General features: G+C 35.7%; 1 protein-coding gene across 2 annotated transcripts in view; it reads right to left on the reverse strand.

The window, feature by feature from the left end:
* Nucleotides 1–246: 246 nt before the first annotated feature.
* Nucleotides 247–25,396, reverse strand: part of Ano3 (anoctamin 3) — a 255,321-nt gene continuing 230,171 nt past the window's right edge. For both annotated transcript variants that reach the window (XM_028882377.2, XM_028882378.2), the window contains 9 exons: nucleotides 22,615–22,726; nucleotides 21,730–21,787; nucleotides 16,422–16,519; nucleotides 13,845–13,978; nucleotides 12,464–12,616; nucleotides 11,910–12,057; nucleotides 8,180–8,260; nucleotides 7,916–8,021; nucleotides 247–2,691 (listed from right to left, as the gene is read on the reverse strand). In XM_028882377.2, the coding sequence (XP_028738210.1) occupies nucleotides 2,509–2,691; nucleotides 7,916–8,021; nucleotides 8,180–8,260; nucleotides 11,910–12,057; nucleotides 12,464–12,616; nucleotides 13,845–13,978; nucleotides 16,422–16,519; nucleotides 21,730–21,787; nucleotides 22,615–22,726 (1,073 nt within the window). In that variant the 3' untranslated portion in view covers nucleotides 247–2,508. The remainder of the gene's footprint in view (nucleotides 2,692–7,915; nucleotides 8,022–8,179; nucleotides 8,261–11,909; nucleotides 12,058–12,463; nucleotides 12,617–13,844; nucleotides 13,979–16,421; nucleotides 16,520–21,729; nucleotides 21,788–22,614; nucleotides 22,727–25,396) is intronic.

The following is a 25,396-nucleotide window of genomic DNA, read 5'->3' on the forward strand; positions in this document are numbered from 1 at the left end:
CTCTCAACTTAAGCAGAGTGATCCTCTAAAGTTAACATACTGTGAGGGCTGTCTGTGTTTTACCGTCAGTTATGATAAAACCAAGTTTGATTGTCTTGCAACTGCTTACAAAACAAATATTTCAGACAATTTTTTTGGTTCTCTCTTTCTCATCTCTGTTTCAAAAATATCAGCAACACATTTCTAAATTAATATACTACAACTTTTATTAAAATATCTTTCTTTGTTCATATCAATCAATATGACTTAAACCCCAATGGACTGTAGAAAACCCTAGAAAAAGAATTCTCAAGGAAACATCTATTATTGTTTGTCCTCCTATATGATCCATGTATGTCTTGCATCCCTAATTTGGAAAAGATGTGAAGGCTAGGTAAAGAAAATATTATGCTCAGGCATGTGTACACATTTAGTTAATAAAGAAAAGGGAGCAAAAATGCTCCAAAATTGAGGAGCTAAAATCTCTATTGGATAATTTGTGGAATTAGCCATTATATTTGCAGTAAAAGAATCCCAGGAACAAGGATTTCTGTAGGAATTTACCACATATCTCATATGTATATATGTATGTATGTATGTATATATTATGTATGTATATATTATGTATGTATTATGAATATATGTATGTATTTAGTGGTGCTCAGAGTTGAGTCCATGTGTGCCTCATACATGTTAGATACACACTACCACTGAGCTACATTTTCAGATCCTGTGGAAGAATTTAGAGTCCCAGGGCATATACCTGGCCCAGAATCACAAGGAAAGTAGACAAGTGAATGTCCTAGGGAGAAACTATAAAACAACCATAATCAAGTCAACAAAGCTTTTTGTAAGTGTTAGAATTAGTACAGCACACTTCCAGTAAGTGAAACTAATTTCCTTGATTAGTTTTAGAGATTCATTAGTATGTGTGCAAAGTAGTTTCGTTTTTGTGTGTGCCTAATCCAATATTTTAAATTTTGTAAATATTTCTTTTTTGCTTAATTGAACAAAAGCAAACTGAACAAATCATGCTCTCTTTCTGTGTGTATGTGTATGTGTGTGTGTTCTCTGTGTAATTTCCCTCCTTATTCTCAAGGGAAAAAAGCTTGGCCCATCTTGTTTTGCAAGGGAAGGGGTATTGATTTTTACCATATAACCATATATTTCACCCCTTACCTTTCATTCTATTCTGCCTCCTTAATTTATGCCTTCTCTGAACTTTCTTGAATTGAACACCCCTTCATTTGTGCTCCTCCAGTGTGTGGACAAAATTGACATTCAAATAAGGAGTCTACAACAAATGAAATTATGATCTTCATAATTAATTTGACTTTGTTTCTAGAGAGTTTTGAAATTAAATAAAAATCAACTCATCAAAAAACAAAAAAGAACAAATCAAAACCAAGAAATCTCCATTCCATGATTAAAAAGTGAAACTCAGAAAGGTATTTTATGCAAATAATACACTCTGTGCATGCATTATTTCATTAGCTCATAATTGATAGTGCATATTATAGAAAAAGCTTAAGTGCTGCAGAACATTTGGCTTTGGATTTCCTGAATGAACAGAGAAATTACAGTAGCATCCTGTGTAACTAGTCATAGAGTTCCATAAGCTAGAACTCGCATTACACAGTGTAAAAAGTGCAAACAGTGAAAGAACATCGACATATTTACATTGTTTCAGCATAGTGTTCTGTGAGATTGTAATAATTCAGAGAGGAGCACATGGAATAGAATATAAAATAGGCTTCTTCAGTAAAGTACGAATTAGTCATGTCTACATGATACAAGAATAGGCATTCATATATTTAAAGTGGATCTGTGGCATTCATTAATTTAAAAATGGGCAGTGCACTTGGCTTTGAGTGATAAAGCAAACTTAAATCACAGCCAATATAATAGAATTATTCCAAGGTGTTCTTTTTGGAATTTAGATTTTGGTTTGAATACTATGGTAATGTGCAACTGTTCAAGTGCATAGTCGACATAAAGCAGCATAAATGCCATGTGCATACACCCATTATCTCAATGAGACAAAAACAACTCCACCAGCCTGTAAACTGAAGGGACATGGAGTTCTGACATCAGAGCCAACAACCGGTGTAACTCATTTCTTATGAATATTTGAACTCAACTGCAAGTCCTAGAATCTGATTAGTATTCCCAGCATGTGAACATTTACATGGAAATCTGTCTTTGGAAATTTCATCACTGCATTTCCTACTTGCTCTGCTGCTGATGGAACTGGGTGGACTCCAAACACAGAACTCCCCTGAGGGCTTGCTCTGAGAATCCGAGCCTGACTCCCTGACATGTCAGTTGCATCCCTTTGGAGGTCACAAGTCTTTTCTTTCCTCAGAAGTCTGAGCATTCCAATCCCAAAGGCTGCTGTGATGTATTTCCAAGTAGCATTTTATACATATGGTTTTGCCAACTATGCTTTCCTCTTGGATCCCATCTACATTTCAAGGGCCTCATTCCTTCACACTAATGGTACCTCCCCTTTTGGTTAACAGGCACTGCCTAAGGCCATTCATGGTGAATAGGCTGACCACTTTTTCTCCTCTGTTGCTGTAAATGCTCCAGTTCAGCCTCATACATCATTTCTTGGACTAAGTATTTCTCTCGTCGTATGCGCTCACGGAGGCCCTTTGGTATATCTGGAATCAGGTATGCAATGAATGACTTAATCCCAAACACCAGGTGCTGTAAGTTAAGAGGAAAAATTATGTTTTCAAAGGTTCCAGAACACTCATTGTAAAACAGAAAAGTCATGAACAATGATGCATTTGCCTTAAAATCGAGCATCAGAACTTAATGTGCAGCATTTAGAATACTGATTTCAAGAGTTATATGGAGAACACAAATATTACTGTCACTGTAGAGTATCAGTTAGATAACGAAGTGTTTCCTCTTTTTAATGCTGTTTAATGATATCACTTCATAAAAAAGTATTTTAAATTCTTGTGCTCAAAATTCTTACATGCTATGCAATATTACTCTAATACCCATTAACAGATACAAATATGAATGGCTATTCTCAGGAAAATGTCTTTTCAATAGACAGAAATACATGCTACATAACCTGTGAGCTAGTTATTAGACTCAATCACAACCAATTTATTTTTCATAAATTCCATTCTATAACTTCACTATAACTACTATGAATCATTTGAGCTGTGTTACATAATTTTGGTAAAATATGTATTATTTATGTTTTAAAATTAAATTGTCAAAAATGGAGGTTTGCTATTTTGTGTTTGTTTGTTTTGAGAATTAATATATTGCTATATATTCCTGGTCAACCTGGCCTAGAACTTTCTTTGTGAACCAACTGATAGAAATCCACCTGTTTCTGTCTTGCATGTGATGGGATTAAAGATGTGCACCATCACACCCAGTTTAGTGATAGACTTGAACAAGTAAGAACGTAACTCAAAAGACATTATACCTGTAAGTAAAAGCTTGGAATTTGAATGAGACCAATTAAGCCTTTATCCTACTAACAGCTGTTTATCCTTGAGCAACTCATCTATGTTCTGTGTCTATGATAGTGATGACAATACTACCTCTTAAAGGAAATAAATAAACACACACTTGTAGAGGCTCAGAGAGTGGTTGGCACAGTGGGAACCCTGCTCAAATGGTATTTCCTACTCATATCCTATGAGAATGGTAGGTCTTTCTGTTTCTCAGAAAAGAGAGAGAACAATGTGGTATTTGTGGGGTTAGCATGGCCCATTAAAACAATACTTTTATGTAAAGGGCTTTTAGTGGACAATAACCTCTTCATGAGAAAAGGAAGAATTCATTGTACGTTTAGTTGTACTTGTTTATGAGTCCCAAGAAAATTCATTTAAAAATAGATAGCAATAAAGCAGTTCATACTTTCCCACACACAATCAGGACTTTCTTTCCTGATCATTTAAATATAAGATACAAGAGGACAGAGAGGGGGGTCTGTGATTGGTATTTAAAATGAAAAAAAAAATCCTTAATAAAAAAATCTAATAATATTCCTTAAAATTGTTGGAATACAAATAAAATATTGCCATGATTTACTAAAGTCTAATCTATGACAATAAATACTTCACTGTATTTTAAGATTACAGTTCATGTTTAGCAGATGTGTTCTAAACACAAGCAGGTGCTCATTGACACGTTCTTCTAGATCTGAAGTAAAATAAGATAAAGATAAAAAAAAAAGCTTTAAGATACAAAATAAGTAAAGTTATTTGGAAAATAGGATGCCCATAATAATACTACTTTTTTATACATAGACAAGCAACCATATGTAAAAATCAACAAGTGTAAGGGCTTCACAGAGGTTGATTGGGGGTTATGGGATCCATAATGGGGAATGAAGAAAGAAAAATTAAGAGGGTCTCTCTCACACAGACCCACGAGTGAGACTCTGAATTGTGTCTGATTAACTTTATTCACTTGACTTCTGAGGAATATACAAAATATATACATTTTAAAACTAGATAATAAATATTTCATTGAAATATTGTGTTGAAAATATGAGTTGAACTGTTTATACTACCTGCAATGAAGTAGAAAGTCTCATTCAGTAAAGATATATTTTTATTGACTCTGAAAGTCATTAAATCAGAGAATTTTAGTCCTGGCTAAGACCTTTAGAGGCAAGCATTTCATTTTCAGATATTTCATTACAAACTTTTAATTTATATCTGGAAATCACTTGCAATGAATAATTGTCTTTAAAAAGGGGGTTTTCAACATTTAGTAGGTAGAATGTTTGCCTAGTATTCACAAAGCCTGGGTTTCTACCCCAGATTCATAGGAACCAGGTGTGGTGGTTTATGCTTGTAATTCTGTTGCTTGGGAGGCACAGGCAGGACGATTAGGAGTTTGAAATCAACCCTGGCCAAATAGTGAGTTTGAAACCAGTTTGGCATACATGAGAAGGTTATTCAAATAACAAACAAACAAACAAAACAAACAAAAACAAAACCTTTTTTTGTTCCAAAAATTTTAGACATGGCTTTTATCTCTTTTGTACTGCAAGCCACAATAACATGAAATAGGAATTCAGCTGGTTATGACAAGCTAATATCTGGAAGAATCCAAGGGCCTTCCAGAGGTCAAGCCAAGGCTCAAGGAGTCTTGTTGATATTGACTTTTGATTATTAGCTGTTTCCTGCTATGAATTTTTCCTATGCTGTTGTAGCTTTTCCATCATTCACTGAGCACAATTTCCCCTCTACTAATGGAATATTTAGATAACCTTCTATGCAGTAACACAACCAGGCTCCCTAATTTCAGGCCTTTCTGTAATTATCATCATTAGCAGCATCTGATCAGGATTATCCCCAGGAATCTGACGGAAGTATCTTATCAGAGATACCTCTGTATTCTCTAAGAACAAACTTAAGCATCCGGACTATCTGTTTGAAAAGGCCGTTGGATGTGCTAATTAAGCTTAACTTTCTCCCTTTCCAAAGTCTTATCTCTAGTTTTGGATCTACCTCTGACTATTAACTCAGAACTAAAAAGTTTCTACATACTGGTACATCAATCTGAATCAGGCTGCCCAGTACACTCCCCAGCCTAGCCAGAAAGCGGTAGCCCAGATAGCTTGGACAGATAAAGGGCCAAAGGAAAATAAGGCAGTTTTATTTTCACTCATCACTGATAGGCTCCTAATACTTTACCTAACCACTTCCAAAAATACAGTTGAGTACATAAAACACCCCTTGCTCTGATATTAACAGAATTTAGCCCTCAATTGATGCTATTCCCCACTAACTACTTCCCTTTTGGGTTGCAGATGATGGCTGGCAATTACTGCTCTTTTGTGTAGATCTTATTGACACTCCTTTTGACCCTGAAGGAATTCAAGCCTGGTGACCTCGTTTTAACCAGAGCATTGTTATTGTATGGGTATATAACTGTAAACCTCAGAGACTTGAGAGAATGAAACTGAGAAGAGAAAAGAGAATAGCAGAACTAGATGGGTAAGAATGGGAGAGAAACAAATTGAGATGGAGAAGAACTACATTGAAGGGCTAGAAGAGAGTACTAGAGGAACAAGATAGAAGTCGAGGAAGAGACAGATGGGGAAGAACAAGATGAGAAAGAAGGAGATGGGAGAAGAGCTGAGATGGGAAAGAAGTAGATAGATGAGAACCTAGATGGGGCAGAACTAAGATGAGAGAATTAAGATAGAACTCAGATGGGACAGCAGATAAATGTAGAGAGAAATCAGGCAAGAAAGGAGCTAGGTATGAGAGAAGAACTGAAGCTGTGTAGATAGAATTTTATCCCTGAGGAATGAAGTAGATGGACAAAAGAGCTCAGTGTACTTAGATTCTTTTCCTGAAAATAATTCATGCCATCGTTAGTAGCTTCTCTTCTGGGCCCTGGTAAGAAGATTGTTAAGGCTGGACCACCCATAATAAGTTTTGTGAGTTTTGGCCATAGAAAACATAGAAAATTGTTCATTAACTCAGTGGTAACTCAGAGAAGTTGTTTAATACATCTCAGTGCTAAATTCTTCACTGTATGATGATTTATGAAACAAGGTGATAATGCTGTATGCAGTTCTCTCAAAATTGCCTCACAGGATTACAGTTTAATACTATCATGTCTGTGATAATCAAACTCCAATCATTTTAAATAAAAGTTTTGGGCAAAATATGGAATCACCCATTTTTGAAAACAAATATATGCATGATTGACTATATTTTGAGTTAATTATTCAGAAATATCGAATTTTCTATCTGTGATACCTCAGTAAAACCCCCCACTCTATCCCCTACAGACAAAGAGAAGCTTAAACCAGGATTCCTAAGTGTAGATAAGAACTTAGACCCCTTTTCCCCAGGTGGCTGTATCTGCTACAGGGACTTTTTGGAAAACACAGTCAGGATATTCGACCAAAAGACTAAAAAGGGAGGCGGGTTAAAATAAATTATATGGTCTGTGCCTTTAAGAACTAGCCTCACAAAGAAAGGGGAGCGCTCCCTGCTGTGAGTGAGAGATTTGGAAGAGCCTCCCTGGAGGCTTGTAAACTTAGAAAACACCTTACTTTTGCATTCTGTACCTAAAGTCTCCAGTGGTGGCTTTGGGGATGTGATCTAGGCACAACAAGACCCTCACTCTATTGTCTCAAAAAGGGGGCCTTAGACAAAGATATCTCAATATAGATAGACCCAGGCCAGTTTCAAGTCCCCAGAAATGATGGCGCCAGCCCCAGGAACAAAAGAGCAGAGTCAGAATGTCTGATGGTAACCAATTAACCACGAGATGCCCCTCTCCAGAGATAACATGACCAGACCCCGGAGATGAGTTGTACAACTCCTGACAGGGCAAACAGATAAGCTAGAATAAGATAAAGTCCAGGCCCGGGAAAAACTGGACCAATCAAGGATGTACCCATACTAAGCCCCTCCCCTCTAAGAAATTTTATGGGTTTTGCCTATAACTTCCCCAAGAAAGAGTAACTCTTCTCTGCCTCACTTGAAATGGCTTGAGTTGAGTTCCCTGTCATGACTTGTAACAGATAAACCTTGCTTTTGCATTCTGGTATGCTCGTCCTTGGTGGTCTCTCTGGGGGTTACGATCTGGGCACAACACTATCCTCATGGGTAGATTTGGATTAATTTATCAGCTTTTGAAAACTATCCCTTTCTTTTTAAGTGTCACCACTAAGAGCTTGAAACTAGGAGCTTCACAATTTTTATGAGATAGTATCTTTCTTTCTGATTTTCTTACCTATTAACTTGTGGTTACATTATTCAGCTCAGGCTCATTATTTTTTATGTTCCTTATAATTAATTTACCATATCCAAGCCTTTTCCCAGGCCTACCAAAGTCCTTTCTTAGAAGTCAGTAAAGAATTGACATCAAATTGACATATCAATCGGCAAGGCAGTTATTCACAGTTACCGCTCCCGTGACTAACCTCAAACACAATAATGAAGGCCAGTCGAGCAGCGAGAATGTGCCAGTACTGTAATGTGAACTCATAGGGTTTGGAACTCCAAGGTGGGCCTCTATAGTCTCGGTACCTGCAAGCCACAAAAACAGAAAGCATGAAAGATAGCAAAATGTTCTTGATTACCCAAACTCCAAAGTGGTAGTTTAAATGAGCTGTTTTACATGTAGAAGGGAGGAGATGGCATGGCAAAAAGCAAGCAGGAAAGATAAATACATTCTAGGTAAATACCTGCAGTAACCAGATTTTCCCATTCCAAGTTCACTCAGGTCAAAGAAGGATAGGCTATTGTTGACATATCCTTTTAGGCAACTGGGAAAAAATGACAGGACTAAATGAGTCAAAAATTAATACATTTCTTAAATGATTTCTTCTTTCCAAGTGACAGGATTTAATAAATGCCATTATTCCCTCTATTTTAAGTATTCAGCTTTATTATTTCTGTTTCATGTCTTCTTGTCCTGTCATTTCTTCTCAATATTTTCCCCATTGCTTTTTTATTTAGTTTACTTTTTAAAAGTGGTTTCTGTCCATGAGTCATCCTGCTACTTGTGCATTTAAAGTCTGTAAGTCTTTTGTAATCACACATGCATGTAACATAATTGGCTAATTATAAGTAATATTTATTATTTATTTACTTATTTAATATGTTTATTGTGCATCTATATTTTGTTACAAAAATTCTCAGTGCTTGATACTCAACTATGAGCAAAACAGGTATTTACACACAGTGAAGTTGCTTTTATCCATCAAGAAAGATGGTTATTAGCCAGGTGTGGTAGTGCATACCTTTAATTCCAGAATTCAGGAGGCAGAGGCAGTCTGGTCTCTGAGTTCAAGACCAACCTGGTCTACAGATCAAGTTCCAGAATATGCAGAACGACACAGAAAAACCCTGTCTCAAAACAAAACAAAACAAAAACAAGAAAAAGAAAGAGAGAGAGAAAGAAAGAAAGAAAGAGAGAGAAGAGAAGAAAGAAAGAAAGAAAGAAAGAAAGAAAGAAAGATGGTTGTGTTGCTTGTAGGAAAAATGGTTGCAAATGAAAATAATTATATTGAGTGACTAAGTCTGTGCCAGAAAAACAATGGTTACATATTTTCTTTCATGTGTGTTTCCTAGATTTTAGACAAATGCATAAAATTATGTATGCAACTATGACATAAAAGCAGAAATCAAACAGTCTAGATATACAATGGGGAATATTGAGAGGGGAGCTAGTGTATGTGGCCATGAAGGGAATACACTTTAAGTATGCAGCATACTTCTATTAAAAAGTTCTTATATCACCCAATGCCATGTACACTGAATATAGATAATAAAAATAATTAAATGTGTCAGGTGATTTTTTAACTTTACATATTAAAAGAGTAGATACTAAATTCCAGAGTCTGAAAAACAGTCTGGTCATTATTATTTCTTGTTGGGACTGACTTTTCTCTTGCAATTCCAACAATTACAGAGTGCTTAGTAGCACTCTGTAAGGCAAAGTGTGACACTTTTTACACAGAAGATTGAAAGTTGCAGATTTAGTAAAATTAATAATTATTAATATTTCATGAAGGACACTTTGCTTTTCTCATTGGAATTTTCAAGGTGGTTACATGATGGTTGAGAATATTAGCAAATTGGTGCCAATATTCTGAGTTAGGCAAATTCATATGGGACTGTAGCCACCATTGTTGATGCACCATCAATCTAAATGTAAAAAGTTGAAAGTAGAAAAAAAAGTCTTAGTGTTACTGTGAACATAGTGTTAATGTGGGCTGATAAGATGGCTTAGGAGGTTAAGGTACTTGTCACCAAGCCTGAGGACCTGAGTTCTATCACATGTGTTGGAAGGGAAATACCCCAATGCGTCTTTTAACTTTCACAATGCTCCCTCATACACACAATGCATCAATAAATAATATATAATAATATTATGATATAATAGTAATGTTATAAATAATATAATAATTTCAAAACTGTGTTTAAATCATAGACCCTAAGGAATGCTTGCAGACCACATGTTGAGAAATTCTCTTCTAAGAAAAATGGTTTTTAAAATCTGGATCCAAGGACGTGTCTATTACATTCTTACCTTTGAAATATTAGTAACAATGCAACAATGGCAACTGTATGCCATGTCCGTTCTCTGTCTTGTAGCATTAGTCAAGTGTTTTCTTGTCGGTATATTCCCTCCACTACTGTCTGTCTCTTCAGGGCTTGCTCTGCAATTTCTAACCTGGACAGATTTTTTTTTTCAATTTCATTGCTAAGTATACTTAGAAGATTATAAAGTAATTGAGTATCCGTCTTGATATATGATGTCCAAATCACAGAAGAACTGCATAGTTTTGCCTTTAAATTGATCTGCAGCTGAAATTGGCCACTGAATATGGAAATGTCAGGTGCTGTCCACAAGAAAGGCAGGTTCTGCAATGTAAACTTAGCCAGTAGAATTTCCAACCACCACTAGGTGGCAATAGAATTACTAGCTAGTAATTTGTGTAAGAAAGACAGCAGAGAGCAATTCTACATATTTCACACTTGATCTTAGCCAAAAGTTTGAGAAATGATTGACTTATACTTTTCAAATTCTTAAAATCTGCTCCTAGATTATTTTGCATTAACAAAAAGGCAGCATTTTGGCTTTTCAAGTATCGGTATTGAAACAACCTTATGATTACGTTGTGTGCATTCACAGACACCATTTCATAATCGTACAACCTATGAACACTTACTATTATGAATCAACCATGTCACACAGATGATGTATATCTTAACAAATGACAAAGTTAGAATTCAAATTTAAGGTGTCTAACATCGAATCCCTTTAAATCTCTTAAGCACTCTATGACTCGTTTAAAAAAATCAATTGTACAATGCTTCTATCACCACTCCTCTTAAAAAGAAGGGACACTTGTGTTCAAGGGCTTTTCCAGTGTTCTAGGGAAACACCAGTTAGCCAGTAGTTCATTAAGGGTCAATGCCACCCTAAAGCAAAGCTCCACCTGTTGTGGCCCATGATCTCTATCCATACCTATTGTTGCTCTCACTCTTCTACATTTCCTTACAGATTTTACATCTAAGGTGGATATTCACCTACAAAGTCATTTAATGTGCCCCAGTTCTCTATAGTCAGTTCTCACATAAATTGTCCCCTAATACCTTATGCAAAGGAAAAATGTGAGGTAACAAATATTGCCTAAAGTGGTTGTCTATATCTAGTTATTTTGCCTCCCAGGGGACAGCAGGCAAAGTCTAGAGATACCTACTGTTATCAGAATGTATGGATTAAGACAGTTGTCACTATATCAACTGGTTAGAGACCACACATGCTGCTAAGCATCATACAGTGAGCCAAACAGCCCCCTTCCTAACTTGAAAGAACTGTTTGAATTAAAATGTCAATAACCAAACCAAACTAAACAAAAAGTACTGCAGAAGTTGATAGGCTACCCTACTTTGAAGTGTGCTTTACAATTTTGAATGGAAAGCCCATTCTAACCACACAAAGGGAGGCGATTCTGCTTCAGTCAGACCCCTGGCTCTATGTGCTTTCTGAAAATGTCTAGGCACTAAGATGGCAGACTTTGTAGGTTCTGTTTCTCACTTTTTACTGTCTTTGTTCCATTTTTTATGAGCTTCACTTTCCCATCTGCATAGCAACAACTCTGAATTGCCTGGTTTGAAGATGCTGAAGAGTCTATTCAGGCTTTAGAACTGGCTCTTTCCAGAAGAATTAGAATGTTCTTAGCATTTTGACACATTTTCAAGTAAAAACAGACTCTAAAATAAGTTGCTATAGAAAGCATGTTCTGTTCTCAGTTCCATTTGCTTTTATCTAATAAACACATTATAAATACAATGACCAGAAACATTACTTTTTAATGGGCACAGAACAAAACTTCCCAGTAAGCTCTCCTTTTAATTGCAATTATGAAATAGATTAGAAAAATATGTAAATTTTAACCTTACTTCTCATTCTGCTTTACATGATTTGCACAAGGGCCATATTTGTATTCGTAGACAAAACGTGGGATGTAGTCAGATGTAATAGCAATTACAAATGCATTGGTGATCACAGCCAGGATGCCAATTCCTTCAAGAATTCCAAGCCAGATACCTGGTTGGAGAAAGAATAAAGCTAGTGAATAAAAGCAAACAAGATGAAAGCATTCTGATTTATTTAATTTTGGCAATAATATTCTGTTTATTTTGAGCCATATTTCTGTTCACCATTTACTTTTTTTTTAAATAAAAAAGGGTTATATTGTATTATTTATCGTGTGTGTGTGCTCATGCACTTGGGTCCCTACAGAGAGCAGAAGAGAGCATCAGATTTGTAAACCACTCAATAATGTTCATGATGAAAACTGAACTCTGGACCTTGGGAGCAGCAACAATTGCTCTTAACAGATGAGCCATCACTTCAGCCCCTTGCTATTTTTTTTTTTTAACTACAGTCCACATACCCCAGATACTAGAGATGTTGCATATACTATTTCAAAAAAGGGAAAATCGAGTCTTACCTATGTCAGTTGCTCGAGCTGGCAGAGGCCTCCTCCATTGGGTCACAAATTTATATGCATCCAATCTTATTTCTATGATATTGTTTAACAAAGCCAAAAGAGGGGCCAGAGGAAAAGCAGCAACAAAGATGGTAGTAAAACCAAATTGCAAAACTGTAAGACAGGAACATTAGGGAGTTATAAATTACATAATAAAATCTACTGAGTGCCTCACTGCACCAATTACGAGCATTAGATGAATTACCTTTAATGATATTATCATAAATTTTTTTATTATTTTTTTTAATTGTATTTTCCTGCTTACAGTCAGACAAATCTCTTCAGCAGTAAGCCAACCAAAATAACAAGAGACTTATATTGTTACCGTATGCGTGAGACTCTGTTAACTTCTTATCTAAAGTAACGCATTTCTACAATCTTTTATGCTTCATGCTCTGACAGTCTCTGTATCCTATCTTGTAGCACAGCCATCAGGTTTATTTATTGATCAATCAGAAAACTTGAATACAGAATAACAGCAAGTAGACATCTCAACACTGCACTCAGATGGTCTAATCATCTCTATACGACTGCTGTAACGAAAAAAAAAGAACAGAATACAGATCATAAGAGATAAGTAAACTTGTTAAAGAGTAGATGGCTAGAAAATGTTAAAAATCTGTACTCCGTCACAGATATGGGTATATTTAACGTATACTTTCTCTCCCACCCCCCATATAATATGAGGAAGATAGGAAAATGGAGAAGGAGAAAAAGGAAGAAAAGGGTGAGGAGGAGGAAAAAGCTATCAAAAAGACAAGCAAAGAGGAATACTTCCCTTAAGGCTCTGGCAGGGACCCCAAAGCTCTCCACTCCACTACCTTATCTTCTCTTTTGATAGATGGGGATACTGAAGGTCAGAAAATAAGTCAACAACTGGACCGGGAAGCCATATTCTCTTAATATAAATTAAGGACATTCCTGCAGAAACTCAGACTGGGTTTGAGAGTGTGGAGAGGATGGATATGGGAGAAGTGTGGGGAGGATGGGTAAATATGGGACAAATATAATGTATCAAAATATTAAAGAATTAACAAACATGTTATTCAAAAATAACCATGACTTTCCATGAGAAGGATACTATTTTTCTTTATAAAGAGTTGATCCAGCTTTGTTATTTTTTTCATCAAAATATTTGCTCAGTAGCCTGCTGTGGTGATGCATGCCTATAATCCTCACACTTCTGACTTTGTTAGGATAAAGTCACTTGTATTTCAGAATGATCAGGGTGAAAAAAGATTATTGTCATTACTGCTGTTTTCCTCTTAAACCAAAGCTCATGTTAACTAGAAAAAGCAATATCAACACAGCCAAATGGTCCTGCAGAAAAGCCTCTCCTTACCCATTTCTAAGTACTCATCCATCAGTCCATGAATGTTCATGGGCTGAAGATTCCAGTCATTCTCCCATTGTGGTATGGAAGCATCCTGTATTCCCCGCTTGATTTTATGTCGTGACCACCAGTTTTGGATTAACCTGTATCAGAGAGCAGACCAAGGCTATGTAACCTGTTACTGAACCATCTGTGGAAATGTATATTTACTATGAAACAACAAATTTCAACTAATCTTTTGTTGTATCAAGTATTCTTGGAAGTGAAGACAGTCAGTGGTTTTAACTTTTCAATAAGTGAAAATAAAGTAAGTCTCAACTTAAGAAAAGTTTAAAGTCTTTAAATTATAAAGTTAAAAAAAGATTTAGTGAAAGTTACTAGATTCTATCGTCCTGGAGCTCTCTAAGGTCCTCCAAACATCTAGATATTTATTGAGAATTCAAGGCCATTAAACTGAACCATTCTTTGATACTGATTCAGCTAAATTCATTTCTCCTGCCTCCACCTATAAAAACTCCTACGTTGCCTGTTGTCTTTAGCTCTGTGCCCTTCATTGCTCATACTCCATCAGTGTTTGGGCTGTACATGTGGATGTGAATAAAATTATGTTCTGCATGAAACAGTAGGCCTACATAAACTTTCAAGAGTCCTAGCTCTGGTCCATCTTGTCTTGCATTGCATGTGGGATATTTGTTCAATTAACATTTTTCAGTTTATAAACATGAAAAGTTTGAACGCTAATGCCAACACTCTGCTACTATCATTAATGGAAGTTGTCAGGCAATGGATACACTTACATGAGTCATTGTCTGTGGTCTGGAAAATAAGTGAAAATACTCTATCTCTGGCCTGGGAATGGTCATGACACTATGTTGTCTAGAGATAGCCTGGTGTGCACTGTGAGCAGCTTTTGTATGATGAATCACGTAAGACTTTGAAAGATACTCTAGGATGACATATTTTTTCATAGTTCATTGAATAACACTTAAGGCTCAATTTTAAGTAACTGGAAATTCAGAATTTGTTTGAAGACAGAGTGCTCTGGTCAACATCCCATGGAGGTCGCCTTTGGAATCTCACAAAGATTTTAAAATGGGAGACAGGTTAGAATTGACACAGCTCTGCTCATTTAAATTTTATCTGTATTGTTTTTGCTTAAGGTTTTAATTGAATGGAAAATTGTGGTTTAAAATTTGAAAACCACTGCTTTGGTGATCCATTCAGTCCTGCCAGGTATTCACCTACAAGGCCTTTCCTAAGTGTTTGAAAAACAAACATGGAATGAATATCTCTTGCTATTTTCCCTCAGTATTTGACATGCACGATCCAGGCTTACCATCTGACTCAGGGCATGGTTAAAATGAGTATCGGACATGAACAATGCACACAGCAGACCACATGTGATGGTGGTGCGAAGAATCCTTCTCTGTTCTACAAGGCTCACAATTCCACCCTGCTGGAACTTATGAAGTGCTCATGGCAGATCCAATCCTATGCCCTACACTTGATGCCTAATTTCCTCAGTTGTGCTTATGTACTTCCCATCCCATACATTTTAAAGTGATAAGCAAAGGAGAGGAAGGGACGTAGCAAGTGCTCGAGGAACTCTAACCCTTTATTCAGGCTTCACGTAGAAGAGATTTCATGGAATCTGTTATATAACCTATACATACATTATATCCAAATACATTACATATACATTTGTATATAATATACACTCTTCCAAAGTGTTTTCTTATTTAAAATTTAAATATAAATTCTATTGGGTCATTTCATTTAGTCTTTCTCTTGTTTTACAAGTGAAAGAAAAATCTCAGAGAGATGACACAAACTCTGATCAAAATTAGTAAGAAACAGAGAAGGAATTCAAATAGTGAGTAGATAGTTCTGAATCCATGCTCTAAATCTCCCCATAGTTTACCATTACCCGGTATGCTGCTGTGTTAATGGCTTCTCCACCACTAGGTTGGTGGCTCAAGAATGTCATTTATAGAAAGACTTGAAAAAGAATGAAAGTAAAATTTGACGAGTAAACTTGTTTTATATCATTAATCAATGAGCAAATCCATTTATATCATCAATCAGCTAATCAGTTTCTCCCTCGTATTAAATGTCCTCACAGGATAGTATCACATCAGTTTGCTACTAATGATTTTTGTAGAGGTGAGGAAAGCATCATGAAAGGACTAGAAAACATTGTTCTGCCTGACATCTTTTGCTTGACTGTATCATTTTGGAAGGAAAGGAGGCTCTTTTTATTTAACAGTAATGTCACCATCACCTATATCTCTTGATAACTCAAAGACAGCAGAAAATTATTTTTAAGATACTTTCTTACTAATGTTTTAAAAATAGCTAACAAGCTGAACTAGTGTTCTATGTACATTAGTTCCTTTAATCTCATCAGTTGGTCCTGAAGTTGATCTTACCATTTATCTTTTCTTAAAGACATGAAAATTCAGGTTCAGAAAGCCTAAACTTACAGGCATTCACACATTTAGTAAGGGACAGTGACCGATCATCTCACTGCTCACGAACCCTAGATTATAACTACAGATAAGACACGTCTAAAGATAGCATGCTTACGGATATCCCAGCTCCATGAAGTTGTTCCATATTTGCTTCAAAAACATGATGACTCCCATCTGCAGGCAGAGGTCTATCAGACAGCCACTAGGATGGCACTAAAATAGAACAGCAAGAGCCATAAGGATCCTGCTCCCACGCCCCACACCCCAAGGATCCTGCTTCTGCCCCTGCATCCCAAGCTGGTTCAAATATCTCCAACTTTAAATTGCAAAGTAAACTTTACATCTGGGTCACATTTTCTCGTGTGAAAAAATGGAAACAGATACAATGACACTTTCAGTAATTCCGGTGGAATTTGGGTTAGGTTTTAGTGAGTACTTGCTAGCTCCCACTGTCAATCATAGTCCCATATAGGGAATGCTAACAAATGTTCTACATCTGCAAATGAGATATTAGAAAAGTAATTCTGATACAGCTTATGATTTTGTTTCAAGTATTTTTCTATTTCTAAATAATTTTAGATTTTCTGAAAAAAAAGTCATACATTTTAGTAAGTTCTCATATATTCCTCTCCATTCAACCCAAAGCTAAGAAACTAACAGTAGTGCATTGTAATTCAATAAACTGCAGTCATCACTGGCATTTTTCCCCTCTCCTCCAGGACTGTTTAACAAGGCAATTAGCATACTGCATTGCATGTCTTTCACGTCTTCCTGTTTTCTTCTCTTCTGGACAGCATTTTTGTAACCTCAAGAAGTTTTGAAGATCACTGGTTTTGTTTTGTTTTATGTTGATTTTCTTCTCTGTGCTAAGTTTTTGCTATTGTTTAGATTTTCAATAAGTTGGTATGAAACACACACACACACACACACACACACACACACATACACACACACACACAATGTGACTTAAGTAAATACTGCAACCAAACTGTGCTGCTTGAAACTGCACTATAAAAGCAATTCAGGTGTGGGTCTGGAACTTTGGAAATGAGATCATGTCCTGCTCATAAGGATGAGTGTTCCTGTGACTTTGATCATAGTTTCTATTTTTGTCAAATTGGTACTAGTGGGACTTCAAAAGGAATGAATAATTAAGACATAAAAGAGCCTCCTTTATCTGTTCCAGCCCAGTAGTTCAACAACCAGTTAGAGAATAGGTTTGCCCATGGCCATGCCCATGGCATAGCAGGGTCCAGATTCCAATCATCCTAGTACACCTCTTCCTTCTAGCATAAGCATATGTCCCCCTGACTTCTTCCTCACTTTATACCATTAATGTGCTCAGTGGAATGTGGAAGCTGAATCACTAAGATACAGGTGATGATCACAGTTCAAGATGGTTCTTCATTTTTGTAGAGAGACCTGGAGGAAAATTGACTTGCTCAGAGTCTGAGGAAAGAATACTCTGGTCTTCTTCCCATAATGCACCACGCTAAGTATAAATTCCATTTACCAAATATGTCTGTTGCCTTGGAGTGTAGGCTTGGCACACATGCAGTATTATAAAGGGACAGGAGAAAGAAAACAATGAGAGATATATGATTGAATCATTCCAGTAAAGGGCAGGTGAAAGTGAAAAGGCAAGTCAATAATGAATTGGTTAAAATTGAGTCTTGAAGAATTTGTAATTTACAAATTTCTTTATCTTTCTTACAGAGAATAAGAAGGAACATTGGTTTCTGTTAGTTTGTCCAATTCACATAGTGATGACCTTGAGCTAAAGCTAATCGTTAAATACTGTAAACTTCACTTGGTAAAACATCTCATACTTAGAATGTATAAATGGTCATGGATGACTGTGCAAAAGACCAAGGCATTTATGAGCAAACCAAAGTTCAGTGTTTTCACATATTCTCTCCTTCTTGGTGAGAATGTGTGTAGGGAAGGTGAGAGGGAGGCTGAGTGTCTTCAGTCATTATACCTTCGTTGAGGAAGCTAGGGACTGGCCAGAACTGGCAGGCTCCACAATCCTTACCTTTACCTACTCTACAATTTTTACTCCAAAGCCAACTCACAGTTGTTGGTCTTCTCAGCCAAATGCATTTCCATGGCTATGCTCACATATCCCATTCCAATGGTGGCTGGCAAACAGTGTACAAAGCAAGACTTTGAAGCTATGCTGATTTTACATGCATCATAGTTTCATCAGTTTTGTGACTTTTGGCAAATTATAAAACTTCTCTATTCTTTTGTTCACCCATCTATGAAATTAATATAATAATAATAATATTGTTATGAGGATTTAATGAAATTTTACAGAAAGAGCACTTATAGCAGTTATTGCAATATGCCAGCATTTAGTAAGTGTTTGTTAATGTCAGCAATTTAGAACAATTTAATAATGAACTTACATGATATTTTTGTGAGATCACATAACTATAGTGAGAGTCCAAATCCAATATAACCACTTCATAAAAGTTCTGATAAATTATATTGTTTTTTATCTCTTTATACTGGTTCCTATCAATTGGGCCTGTTATTTGAAATGCATAATTTAATTTCACAAATGAGAATATTGTGCTACCTCTTTTGTTCTTCCTGTTACCAGTTTAAAAAGGAAGGAGCTGAGATTCCCATATAAGATATTCCTCTAGGTGGGAAATTCTAGTACACAGACTACTAGAACCTAAGGACAAAACATTTGTTCACTTGTGAATATATCCTATACTTCGTGATTATTAACACTATCAAATAAGTCAATGAGACTGTCCTTTGAAGACCCTCCATCAGAGGCTTGCCATAAAGCTTGTGCTCATACTTGCTTCTTATGTGAAGGAATACGGACTCGATACTTCTCCTTGATTTTCATGCTCTCTCTATAATTGGAGATTTCTAAAGTGTATCATAAATTACAATGCTAACTTTATGCTTTCCTTTGTGGGTAAATATAGCCACCACATCTCATCTATAATGGAAAATGTGGAGAACGATTATGAGACATTTTTCTGATACCAGTATTATAATTATTTTTCTGGAGTTTTCAAACAGTAATCAGGATTTCCCACAATTTCATCATTAAGAATAAGAATATACATTTGAATATTAATGGTAGTGATAACTCCTAAAAGGGTGTCAATGTGCATCTATGTGGCTATAACCACTCTGTTCCACCTTCAACTTCCTAACTAATCCAGTCAAGACCTTTTGATAGAAGTAAGCCTTAAGTTACTAAGTGGATGACCAGGGTAACTAGGCTTTTGTTGGATGTGGGTATAATTTCTGGCCAAAAATAACAACAAAAATAAATTAACAGACGTATGGATAAATAGAACAAAATAAAACTGAAAATGAAATTGAGACTTCCAGGCAATCCCAGGCTTATGAAAGGTCTTAGTGTTTTCCCCCATCCTCAGTGTCTTCCTTTGTAAAAGCCTATGTAGATGTGGGACTCATTATGCACTCAGTGTTTGCCTCCAACTTGTCACCTTGCTTTTTCAGTTTCTCAAGTGTTGGGATTACAGGAATGTACCATGGCACTCAGCCTTTGTCTGCCTTTGCCCACAGAATACTACAACTGTAGCTACAGAGCCATAACAGTGATAAGTATCAGCAAAAATTGTGAAGATCTTCCCATAGTCTATAGTTGTGCTTATTGTGTTTTGTGAATTAACTACTATCTATAAATAACTTGCCAACATAATTATTACTACTGCCGGTTTAGCATGGAGAACCAGACAGTCAATGAATGATGAATTAAGCACAAAGAACAAATTACAAGGGTAAGTAACATTTGAGCCCAGCTTTTTATTGTAAAGCATGTATTCTTAGGAAGTTTTAGGCTTTATTCATGTACAGAGACAATTTCTGGAACAATCTGTAAAGAACATAAATGAGGCCTCCCTGTGATTTTAAGGACCATTTTTTGTAGAGAATAGAATTATATCTCCTTTCATTTTTCTTTTGCAATCTTTTCTTCACTCCTTCTACATTATAAACTCATATCAAAGACAACATCTATCATTGGATTTTTATAATGGAATCATGAAAATAATTTTGATTGAGAGAAGGAACAAAATTTTGATCAGGAGAACAGAGACAAGACACAGATAAAATTACAAACATAGGCTTCAACAAATCTAGAGTCTCCTTTTGCTATTAAATATGCAGCTTCTATTTGGTAGAAAATACTTAATTATTCTTTACACAAAAGTAAAATTTTAATTAGTAAAGTATCACATAATAGAAAATAACAGTAATAAAAATGAGTTATTTTATGGTTCTAGAATTGAGAAGAAATTTTATAGTATAATATCAATAAATCCAATAAGAACAGTGTCATTTAAGCTAGGCATAATGGTGCATTCATATGATCTCATCACTTGGGAGGTCAAAGCCAGAAGGCCAGGAGTTCAAGGTTTTCATCAGGTATATAACTAGTTCAAAGCCATTGTGGGCTGCATGAGACTTTTTTTTTTCAAATTGAACTAACAGAAAGTAAAGAAACAACGACGTACAAAACAAAAAAAATCTGCCATTTTCATTAGATAAATGCTAAATATTTTTCTAAAATGAGCTATTAAGAAGAAACTAAAAGAGAAACAAATTGAGAAAATCTGAAACAAATCTGAAATATGAGATTCAACATATTAGTTTATGAATTAATAAGCAGGGAAAGAATATCATGAAAGTGAAACAGAAGAACACCCATAAAAGGAAATATAACATAACCATAGATAGAAAATAGTATTTCTTGACTCATTTGCCACTGAAGGAACCAAAATCACAGGGAAATATCCTTTCACTAGTTATATCATTTACAAATGCTTGTGTTGGTCAAAGTCTGACAAAGAGATTATATACACTCTAGGAAGTGCTGACTTTTTGAAGGACTTTTTCTCACTTCATTGAAGACTCATGAGATGCAGTGAACCTACCCCTTCATCTTGTTTCTCTGGGTCATATGAATTGTAAATCAATAAAGAAATATGAGCTTCCAGCACATGTGCAATATGTTTATAGATGACTATTTCATACTTTTTAGACTGAATTTTCATTTCATCAAGGGAAACATATACATAATTACATTTGGAAACTCATTCAATAGATGATAATACTTTTCCAAGATGGGTAAACTTATGGGGTTATATTCATGGAGCTTATAATAGAAAACAAACAAGCAAGAGCAAGCAATTATGATTTAAAAAGCAATAAGGGAAGAGACCAGAATATTGGTGTTTAATTGTAAAAGCATCATCCTTTTTAAAATAAATGTAGCTGCTTCCATTTTGAACACAGAAATCTCTTCTCTTCCAAATTTTGCCTCTAACACTCTTGGAAATCTTCCCTCCTCAGCCCATTACCTCCCACAGTCACTGGCCTGTATCCATACCCATCCACACACCCACTCTCATGGGGTTACTTACTTCCTCCAGTCTCCATCGCTCAAAAAGTTTATTGTATTTTCCTGGGTGGCCTACGAATCTGTAAAAAGTGTGTGAATTCATTAGCAATTAAGTGAAGTTCACCCGCTGATGCATCACACAGAGTGCTTGCGTGGGCAGACATAATTGTTCACTGGTGCAATTTGTCCCATACAGTTGATATTTGCTATGCTTAATCAACATCAAAGTAACTGACTTTAAAAGGAGAAAGTGATGCATAAACTCAGTACCAATAAGTAGATAAAGTGCAGATATATCAATCTGATGACATTTAATACTTGGTTCCATGTAGAGTTTTAATATTGTGTGGACCAGGTTAATGAATATCTTCGTAATGTACTGAATGGTTTTGTTCAAAATGTTTCTAGCTTCTGAATGTTCCCATGGAACCATGTGGATGGAGGGTTAATCAAATAGCAAACTGGGCTCCTTAATTTTATGTGTTTGTTTCTCAAATTTTAGAGCAAAGGAGGAAAAATAATTAAAATCCTGGTTTACACACCAAGAAATTATAACTCAGGGATAAAATAAAATTATTTCCTTCTAAACAAAATAATAGTTAATGATAATTAGATGATGACTTACAGGTGATGTTTTCTCTCTGTCTCTGTCTCTCTGTCTCTGTCTCTGTCTCTCTCTCTCTCTCTCTGTCACACACACACACACACACACACATATGCATGCACCTATGAAATTTAAGAGGTAGTAGCTTTCAGAGGTTACTAAGTAAAAACATATGTAAAATCTATTACACAACATTCTAAGGCAGAGTTTAAGAACTCTCTACTTCGGTTTCCTAATTGGCAATGGAGATGTTTATGTTTTGCTTTCTCCTTGGCAATGGCAGGATGTGTAAAGTTAACTTACCTTCCCAAAAAAAATGCAATATAGAAGATAGAACTGTTCAAATTGACAAATTGGAAAAGGAACATTTTCAAGGCAAAGCTGTTTTCCCATTCTGATTCTGTTCGAGGATATTCTATAAGAAACACAGATTATTGATTTACATGTGATAAACAAAAAAAAAAATTCAGTGTTATACCTTTAAAAGGTCTTCAGTCTTGCAGTGAAAAAGCAAAAGAGAGCATATATAGGACTACAAAATAGAAATAGATGCAAAAGATGTTATGCATTATTTGTGAAAACAAAATAGTCACAAGCCATTATGAGAAGAGTCAGGTGTGGAAAAATCCCTTTGGATCAATAAAAGCTCCATATAGGTCACATTTGGAATGACTAAGAAGTTGAGGTTGCTAAGATTTAATTGGGGAAATCATTCTGAGAAGTCGGGTGGTTTTAAAATGTGCTATTCTGTTTTCTATATATTCTGACCAAGATTACAGTATTTCTGGAATGAAGGTTTCTCAGGCAAGATCTTTATACCAATCCCCAGGGATTATTTCTTCTAGTATCTATACATATGACCTGATAGAGTTGCCTCTAATGTTGACTTTGAACTTGAGCAATGTACCTCAATCTTACCAACAAATAGACTAGGAAGTTGAGATATAGAGGCATGATAAGAGCTTCTACATGTGTGTGGTTCCCCTTACAAGCTAGATGTCATGTAATAATTGCTATTGTCCTATTACAGACAAACTCAAGACAGACATCCAAGAAAGGACATGAATAAAGGTGAAGGCCATGAAAGAGATCAGCCATCCCAAAAGCCCACATGAGGTTCAGCATGTGAGTGAAGAGGCCATTGCAGATATCTTTATACTAGCAGATAACTTCATGGAGCAGGAAAACTGCCTAACAAGTTAACCTGGTTACAGAATCCCAATAAACCAAAGAAATTATTGTCCTCTGTTACTAAGTTCAGAATAACTTGCTATGTATCAATAAGTATAACAAGAAGAGTTTAGTTTAATATGACAATTTTTAATATTAACCTAGGTCCTCTACTACAAGTAATAACACAATGATTTTATAACATCCTTTCATGGAACAAATTCTCGCTCCTTTTGAATGAGCATTTAACTTGGAGGGGAAATGAATTCTAAACCTTGACAATCTAAATATTGTTTTCTCGGTAATGCATTTATGGCCAAACTATTTCTTAGCTTTCCCTCAATGCATCCACTCACTTATAATAAACTAGCTACTGGTGATAGACTGGCTATTTGACATCACCACCAGTCACAAAGTAGGTCACTTAGAATGTTAATTTCTATATTTTAAAATTTTGTTCTGTGTGTATTATGTGGTTTCTTAATTTTAAGATGATAGTGATATGATTCAGTTTGACTTCTGATGAAGCCTATACTTTCATGCTTTGGCTGACTTTGTTGCCTGGAATCCGGACTTGTGTAATCAAGGTCACTCATTATAATAGGTAATTGGTTATTTTTTTAAACAACTAACAATCATCTTGGTGCAATTCTCAGTAACCATAAACCTGAAGTGAAATAAATCTCACTTTGGATCTATGAAAGTGTGAACTGAAACTTTGATTAAATAGGTTTTGTTGTTGTTGTTGCTTCTGAAAATAAAATATTTGGAAAAGTCCAAGAAACAAAACCAAAAAATATTCTTTTAGAATCCTGTCTCTTTGGTAAATGGCATCTAATTTCTAACTGAAGTATATATTAGCTTAGATAAAGAATATAAGAAATAAGTACACATAGACATACAGTCAGATTGTATTAAATAAAGATATATCAGTATTATCCATTATTATAATTATTATTATTTTTTTGGTTTTTAAAAACAGAGTTTCACTGTGTAGTTTTGGTGCCTGTCCTGGATCTCACTCTGTAGACCAGGTTGGCCTTGAACTCACAGAGATCTGCCTGCCTCTGCCTCCCGAGTGCTGGGATTAAAGGTGTGCTCCACCACCGCCTGGCTAACCCATCATTATTAATTAAGAACTGTGGATCCATAGACACTATGCCATCACTGGGCTTTCATATATGAAAAATCAAATACTAAGGTAAAACTTTGACATAACTGCTACTTAGAACAAATAGCTATTCTTTTTCCTATTAATTATAGCCACCATCACCCCTCTTCTTGTAAGTTCCTATGTTCTGGAGATAGAATATCTTAAAAGAAATCAACATAGGTTTCAGAGACAGAAGAGAGCTTTGGAACAATTTGTAAGAAAGTTTTTTATAATTCAGTTCAAGTATTTTATTATCCAACCCTAAAAGAACAACAAAACAGATGATTTTCACTTAATGTACACTTTGCAGTGTGTTGGGCAGTTGAACCACAATGATGAAATGGGAACTATTACTCAAAATTTTCAAGTACAAAAACTACACTAAAAATAACAATAACAAGAAAATAGCCAAGTCCAGCACATGCCCTTAATCCCAGCCCCAGGAGGCAGGGCCAGGTGAATATTTACGAATTCAAGGCCAAACTGATTTACATAGTGAGTTTCAGGCAGACAGTGCTACATACTGAGACCCTGTCTCAAAAAAACAAAAATAATTTATAGTGTTTCCCTCCTAATTGTAGGCATTGGCAGGACAGAATCTTGGAATATAGCTTTTGTTCATGTTGATGGGGGTAGTGGGGGAGAACAAATCTCTTACTATATAACTGTTTAAGAAATGAACCTTGGGCTAGAGAGTTTATTCAGCTATTAAAGGCTATGCTCACAACCAAAGTGTCAAGAAATGAACTTCTCTCCACATTC

Source organism: Peromyscus leucopus, chromosome 4 (assembly GCF_004664715.2).
Source record: "Peromyscus leucopus breed LL Stock chromosome 4, UCI_PerLeu_2.1, whole genome shotgun sequence".
Classification (NCBI taxonomy): domain Eukaryota; kingdom Metazoa; phylum Chordata; class Mammalia; order Rodentia; family Cricetidae; genus Peromyscus; species Peromyscus leucopus.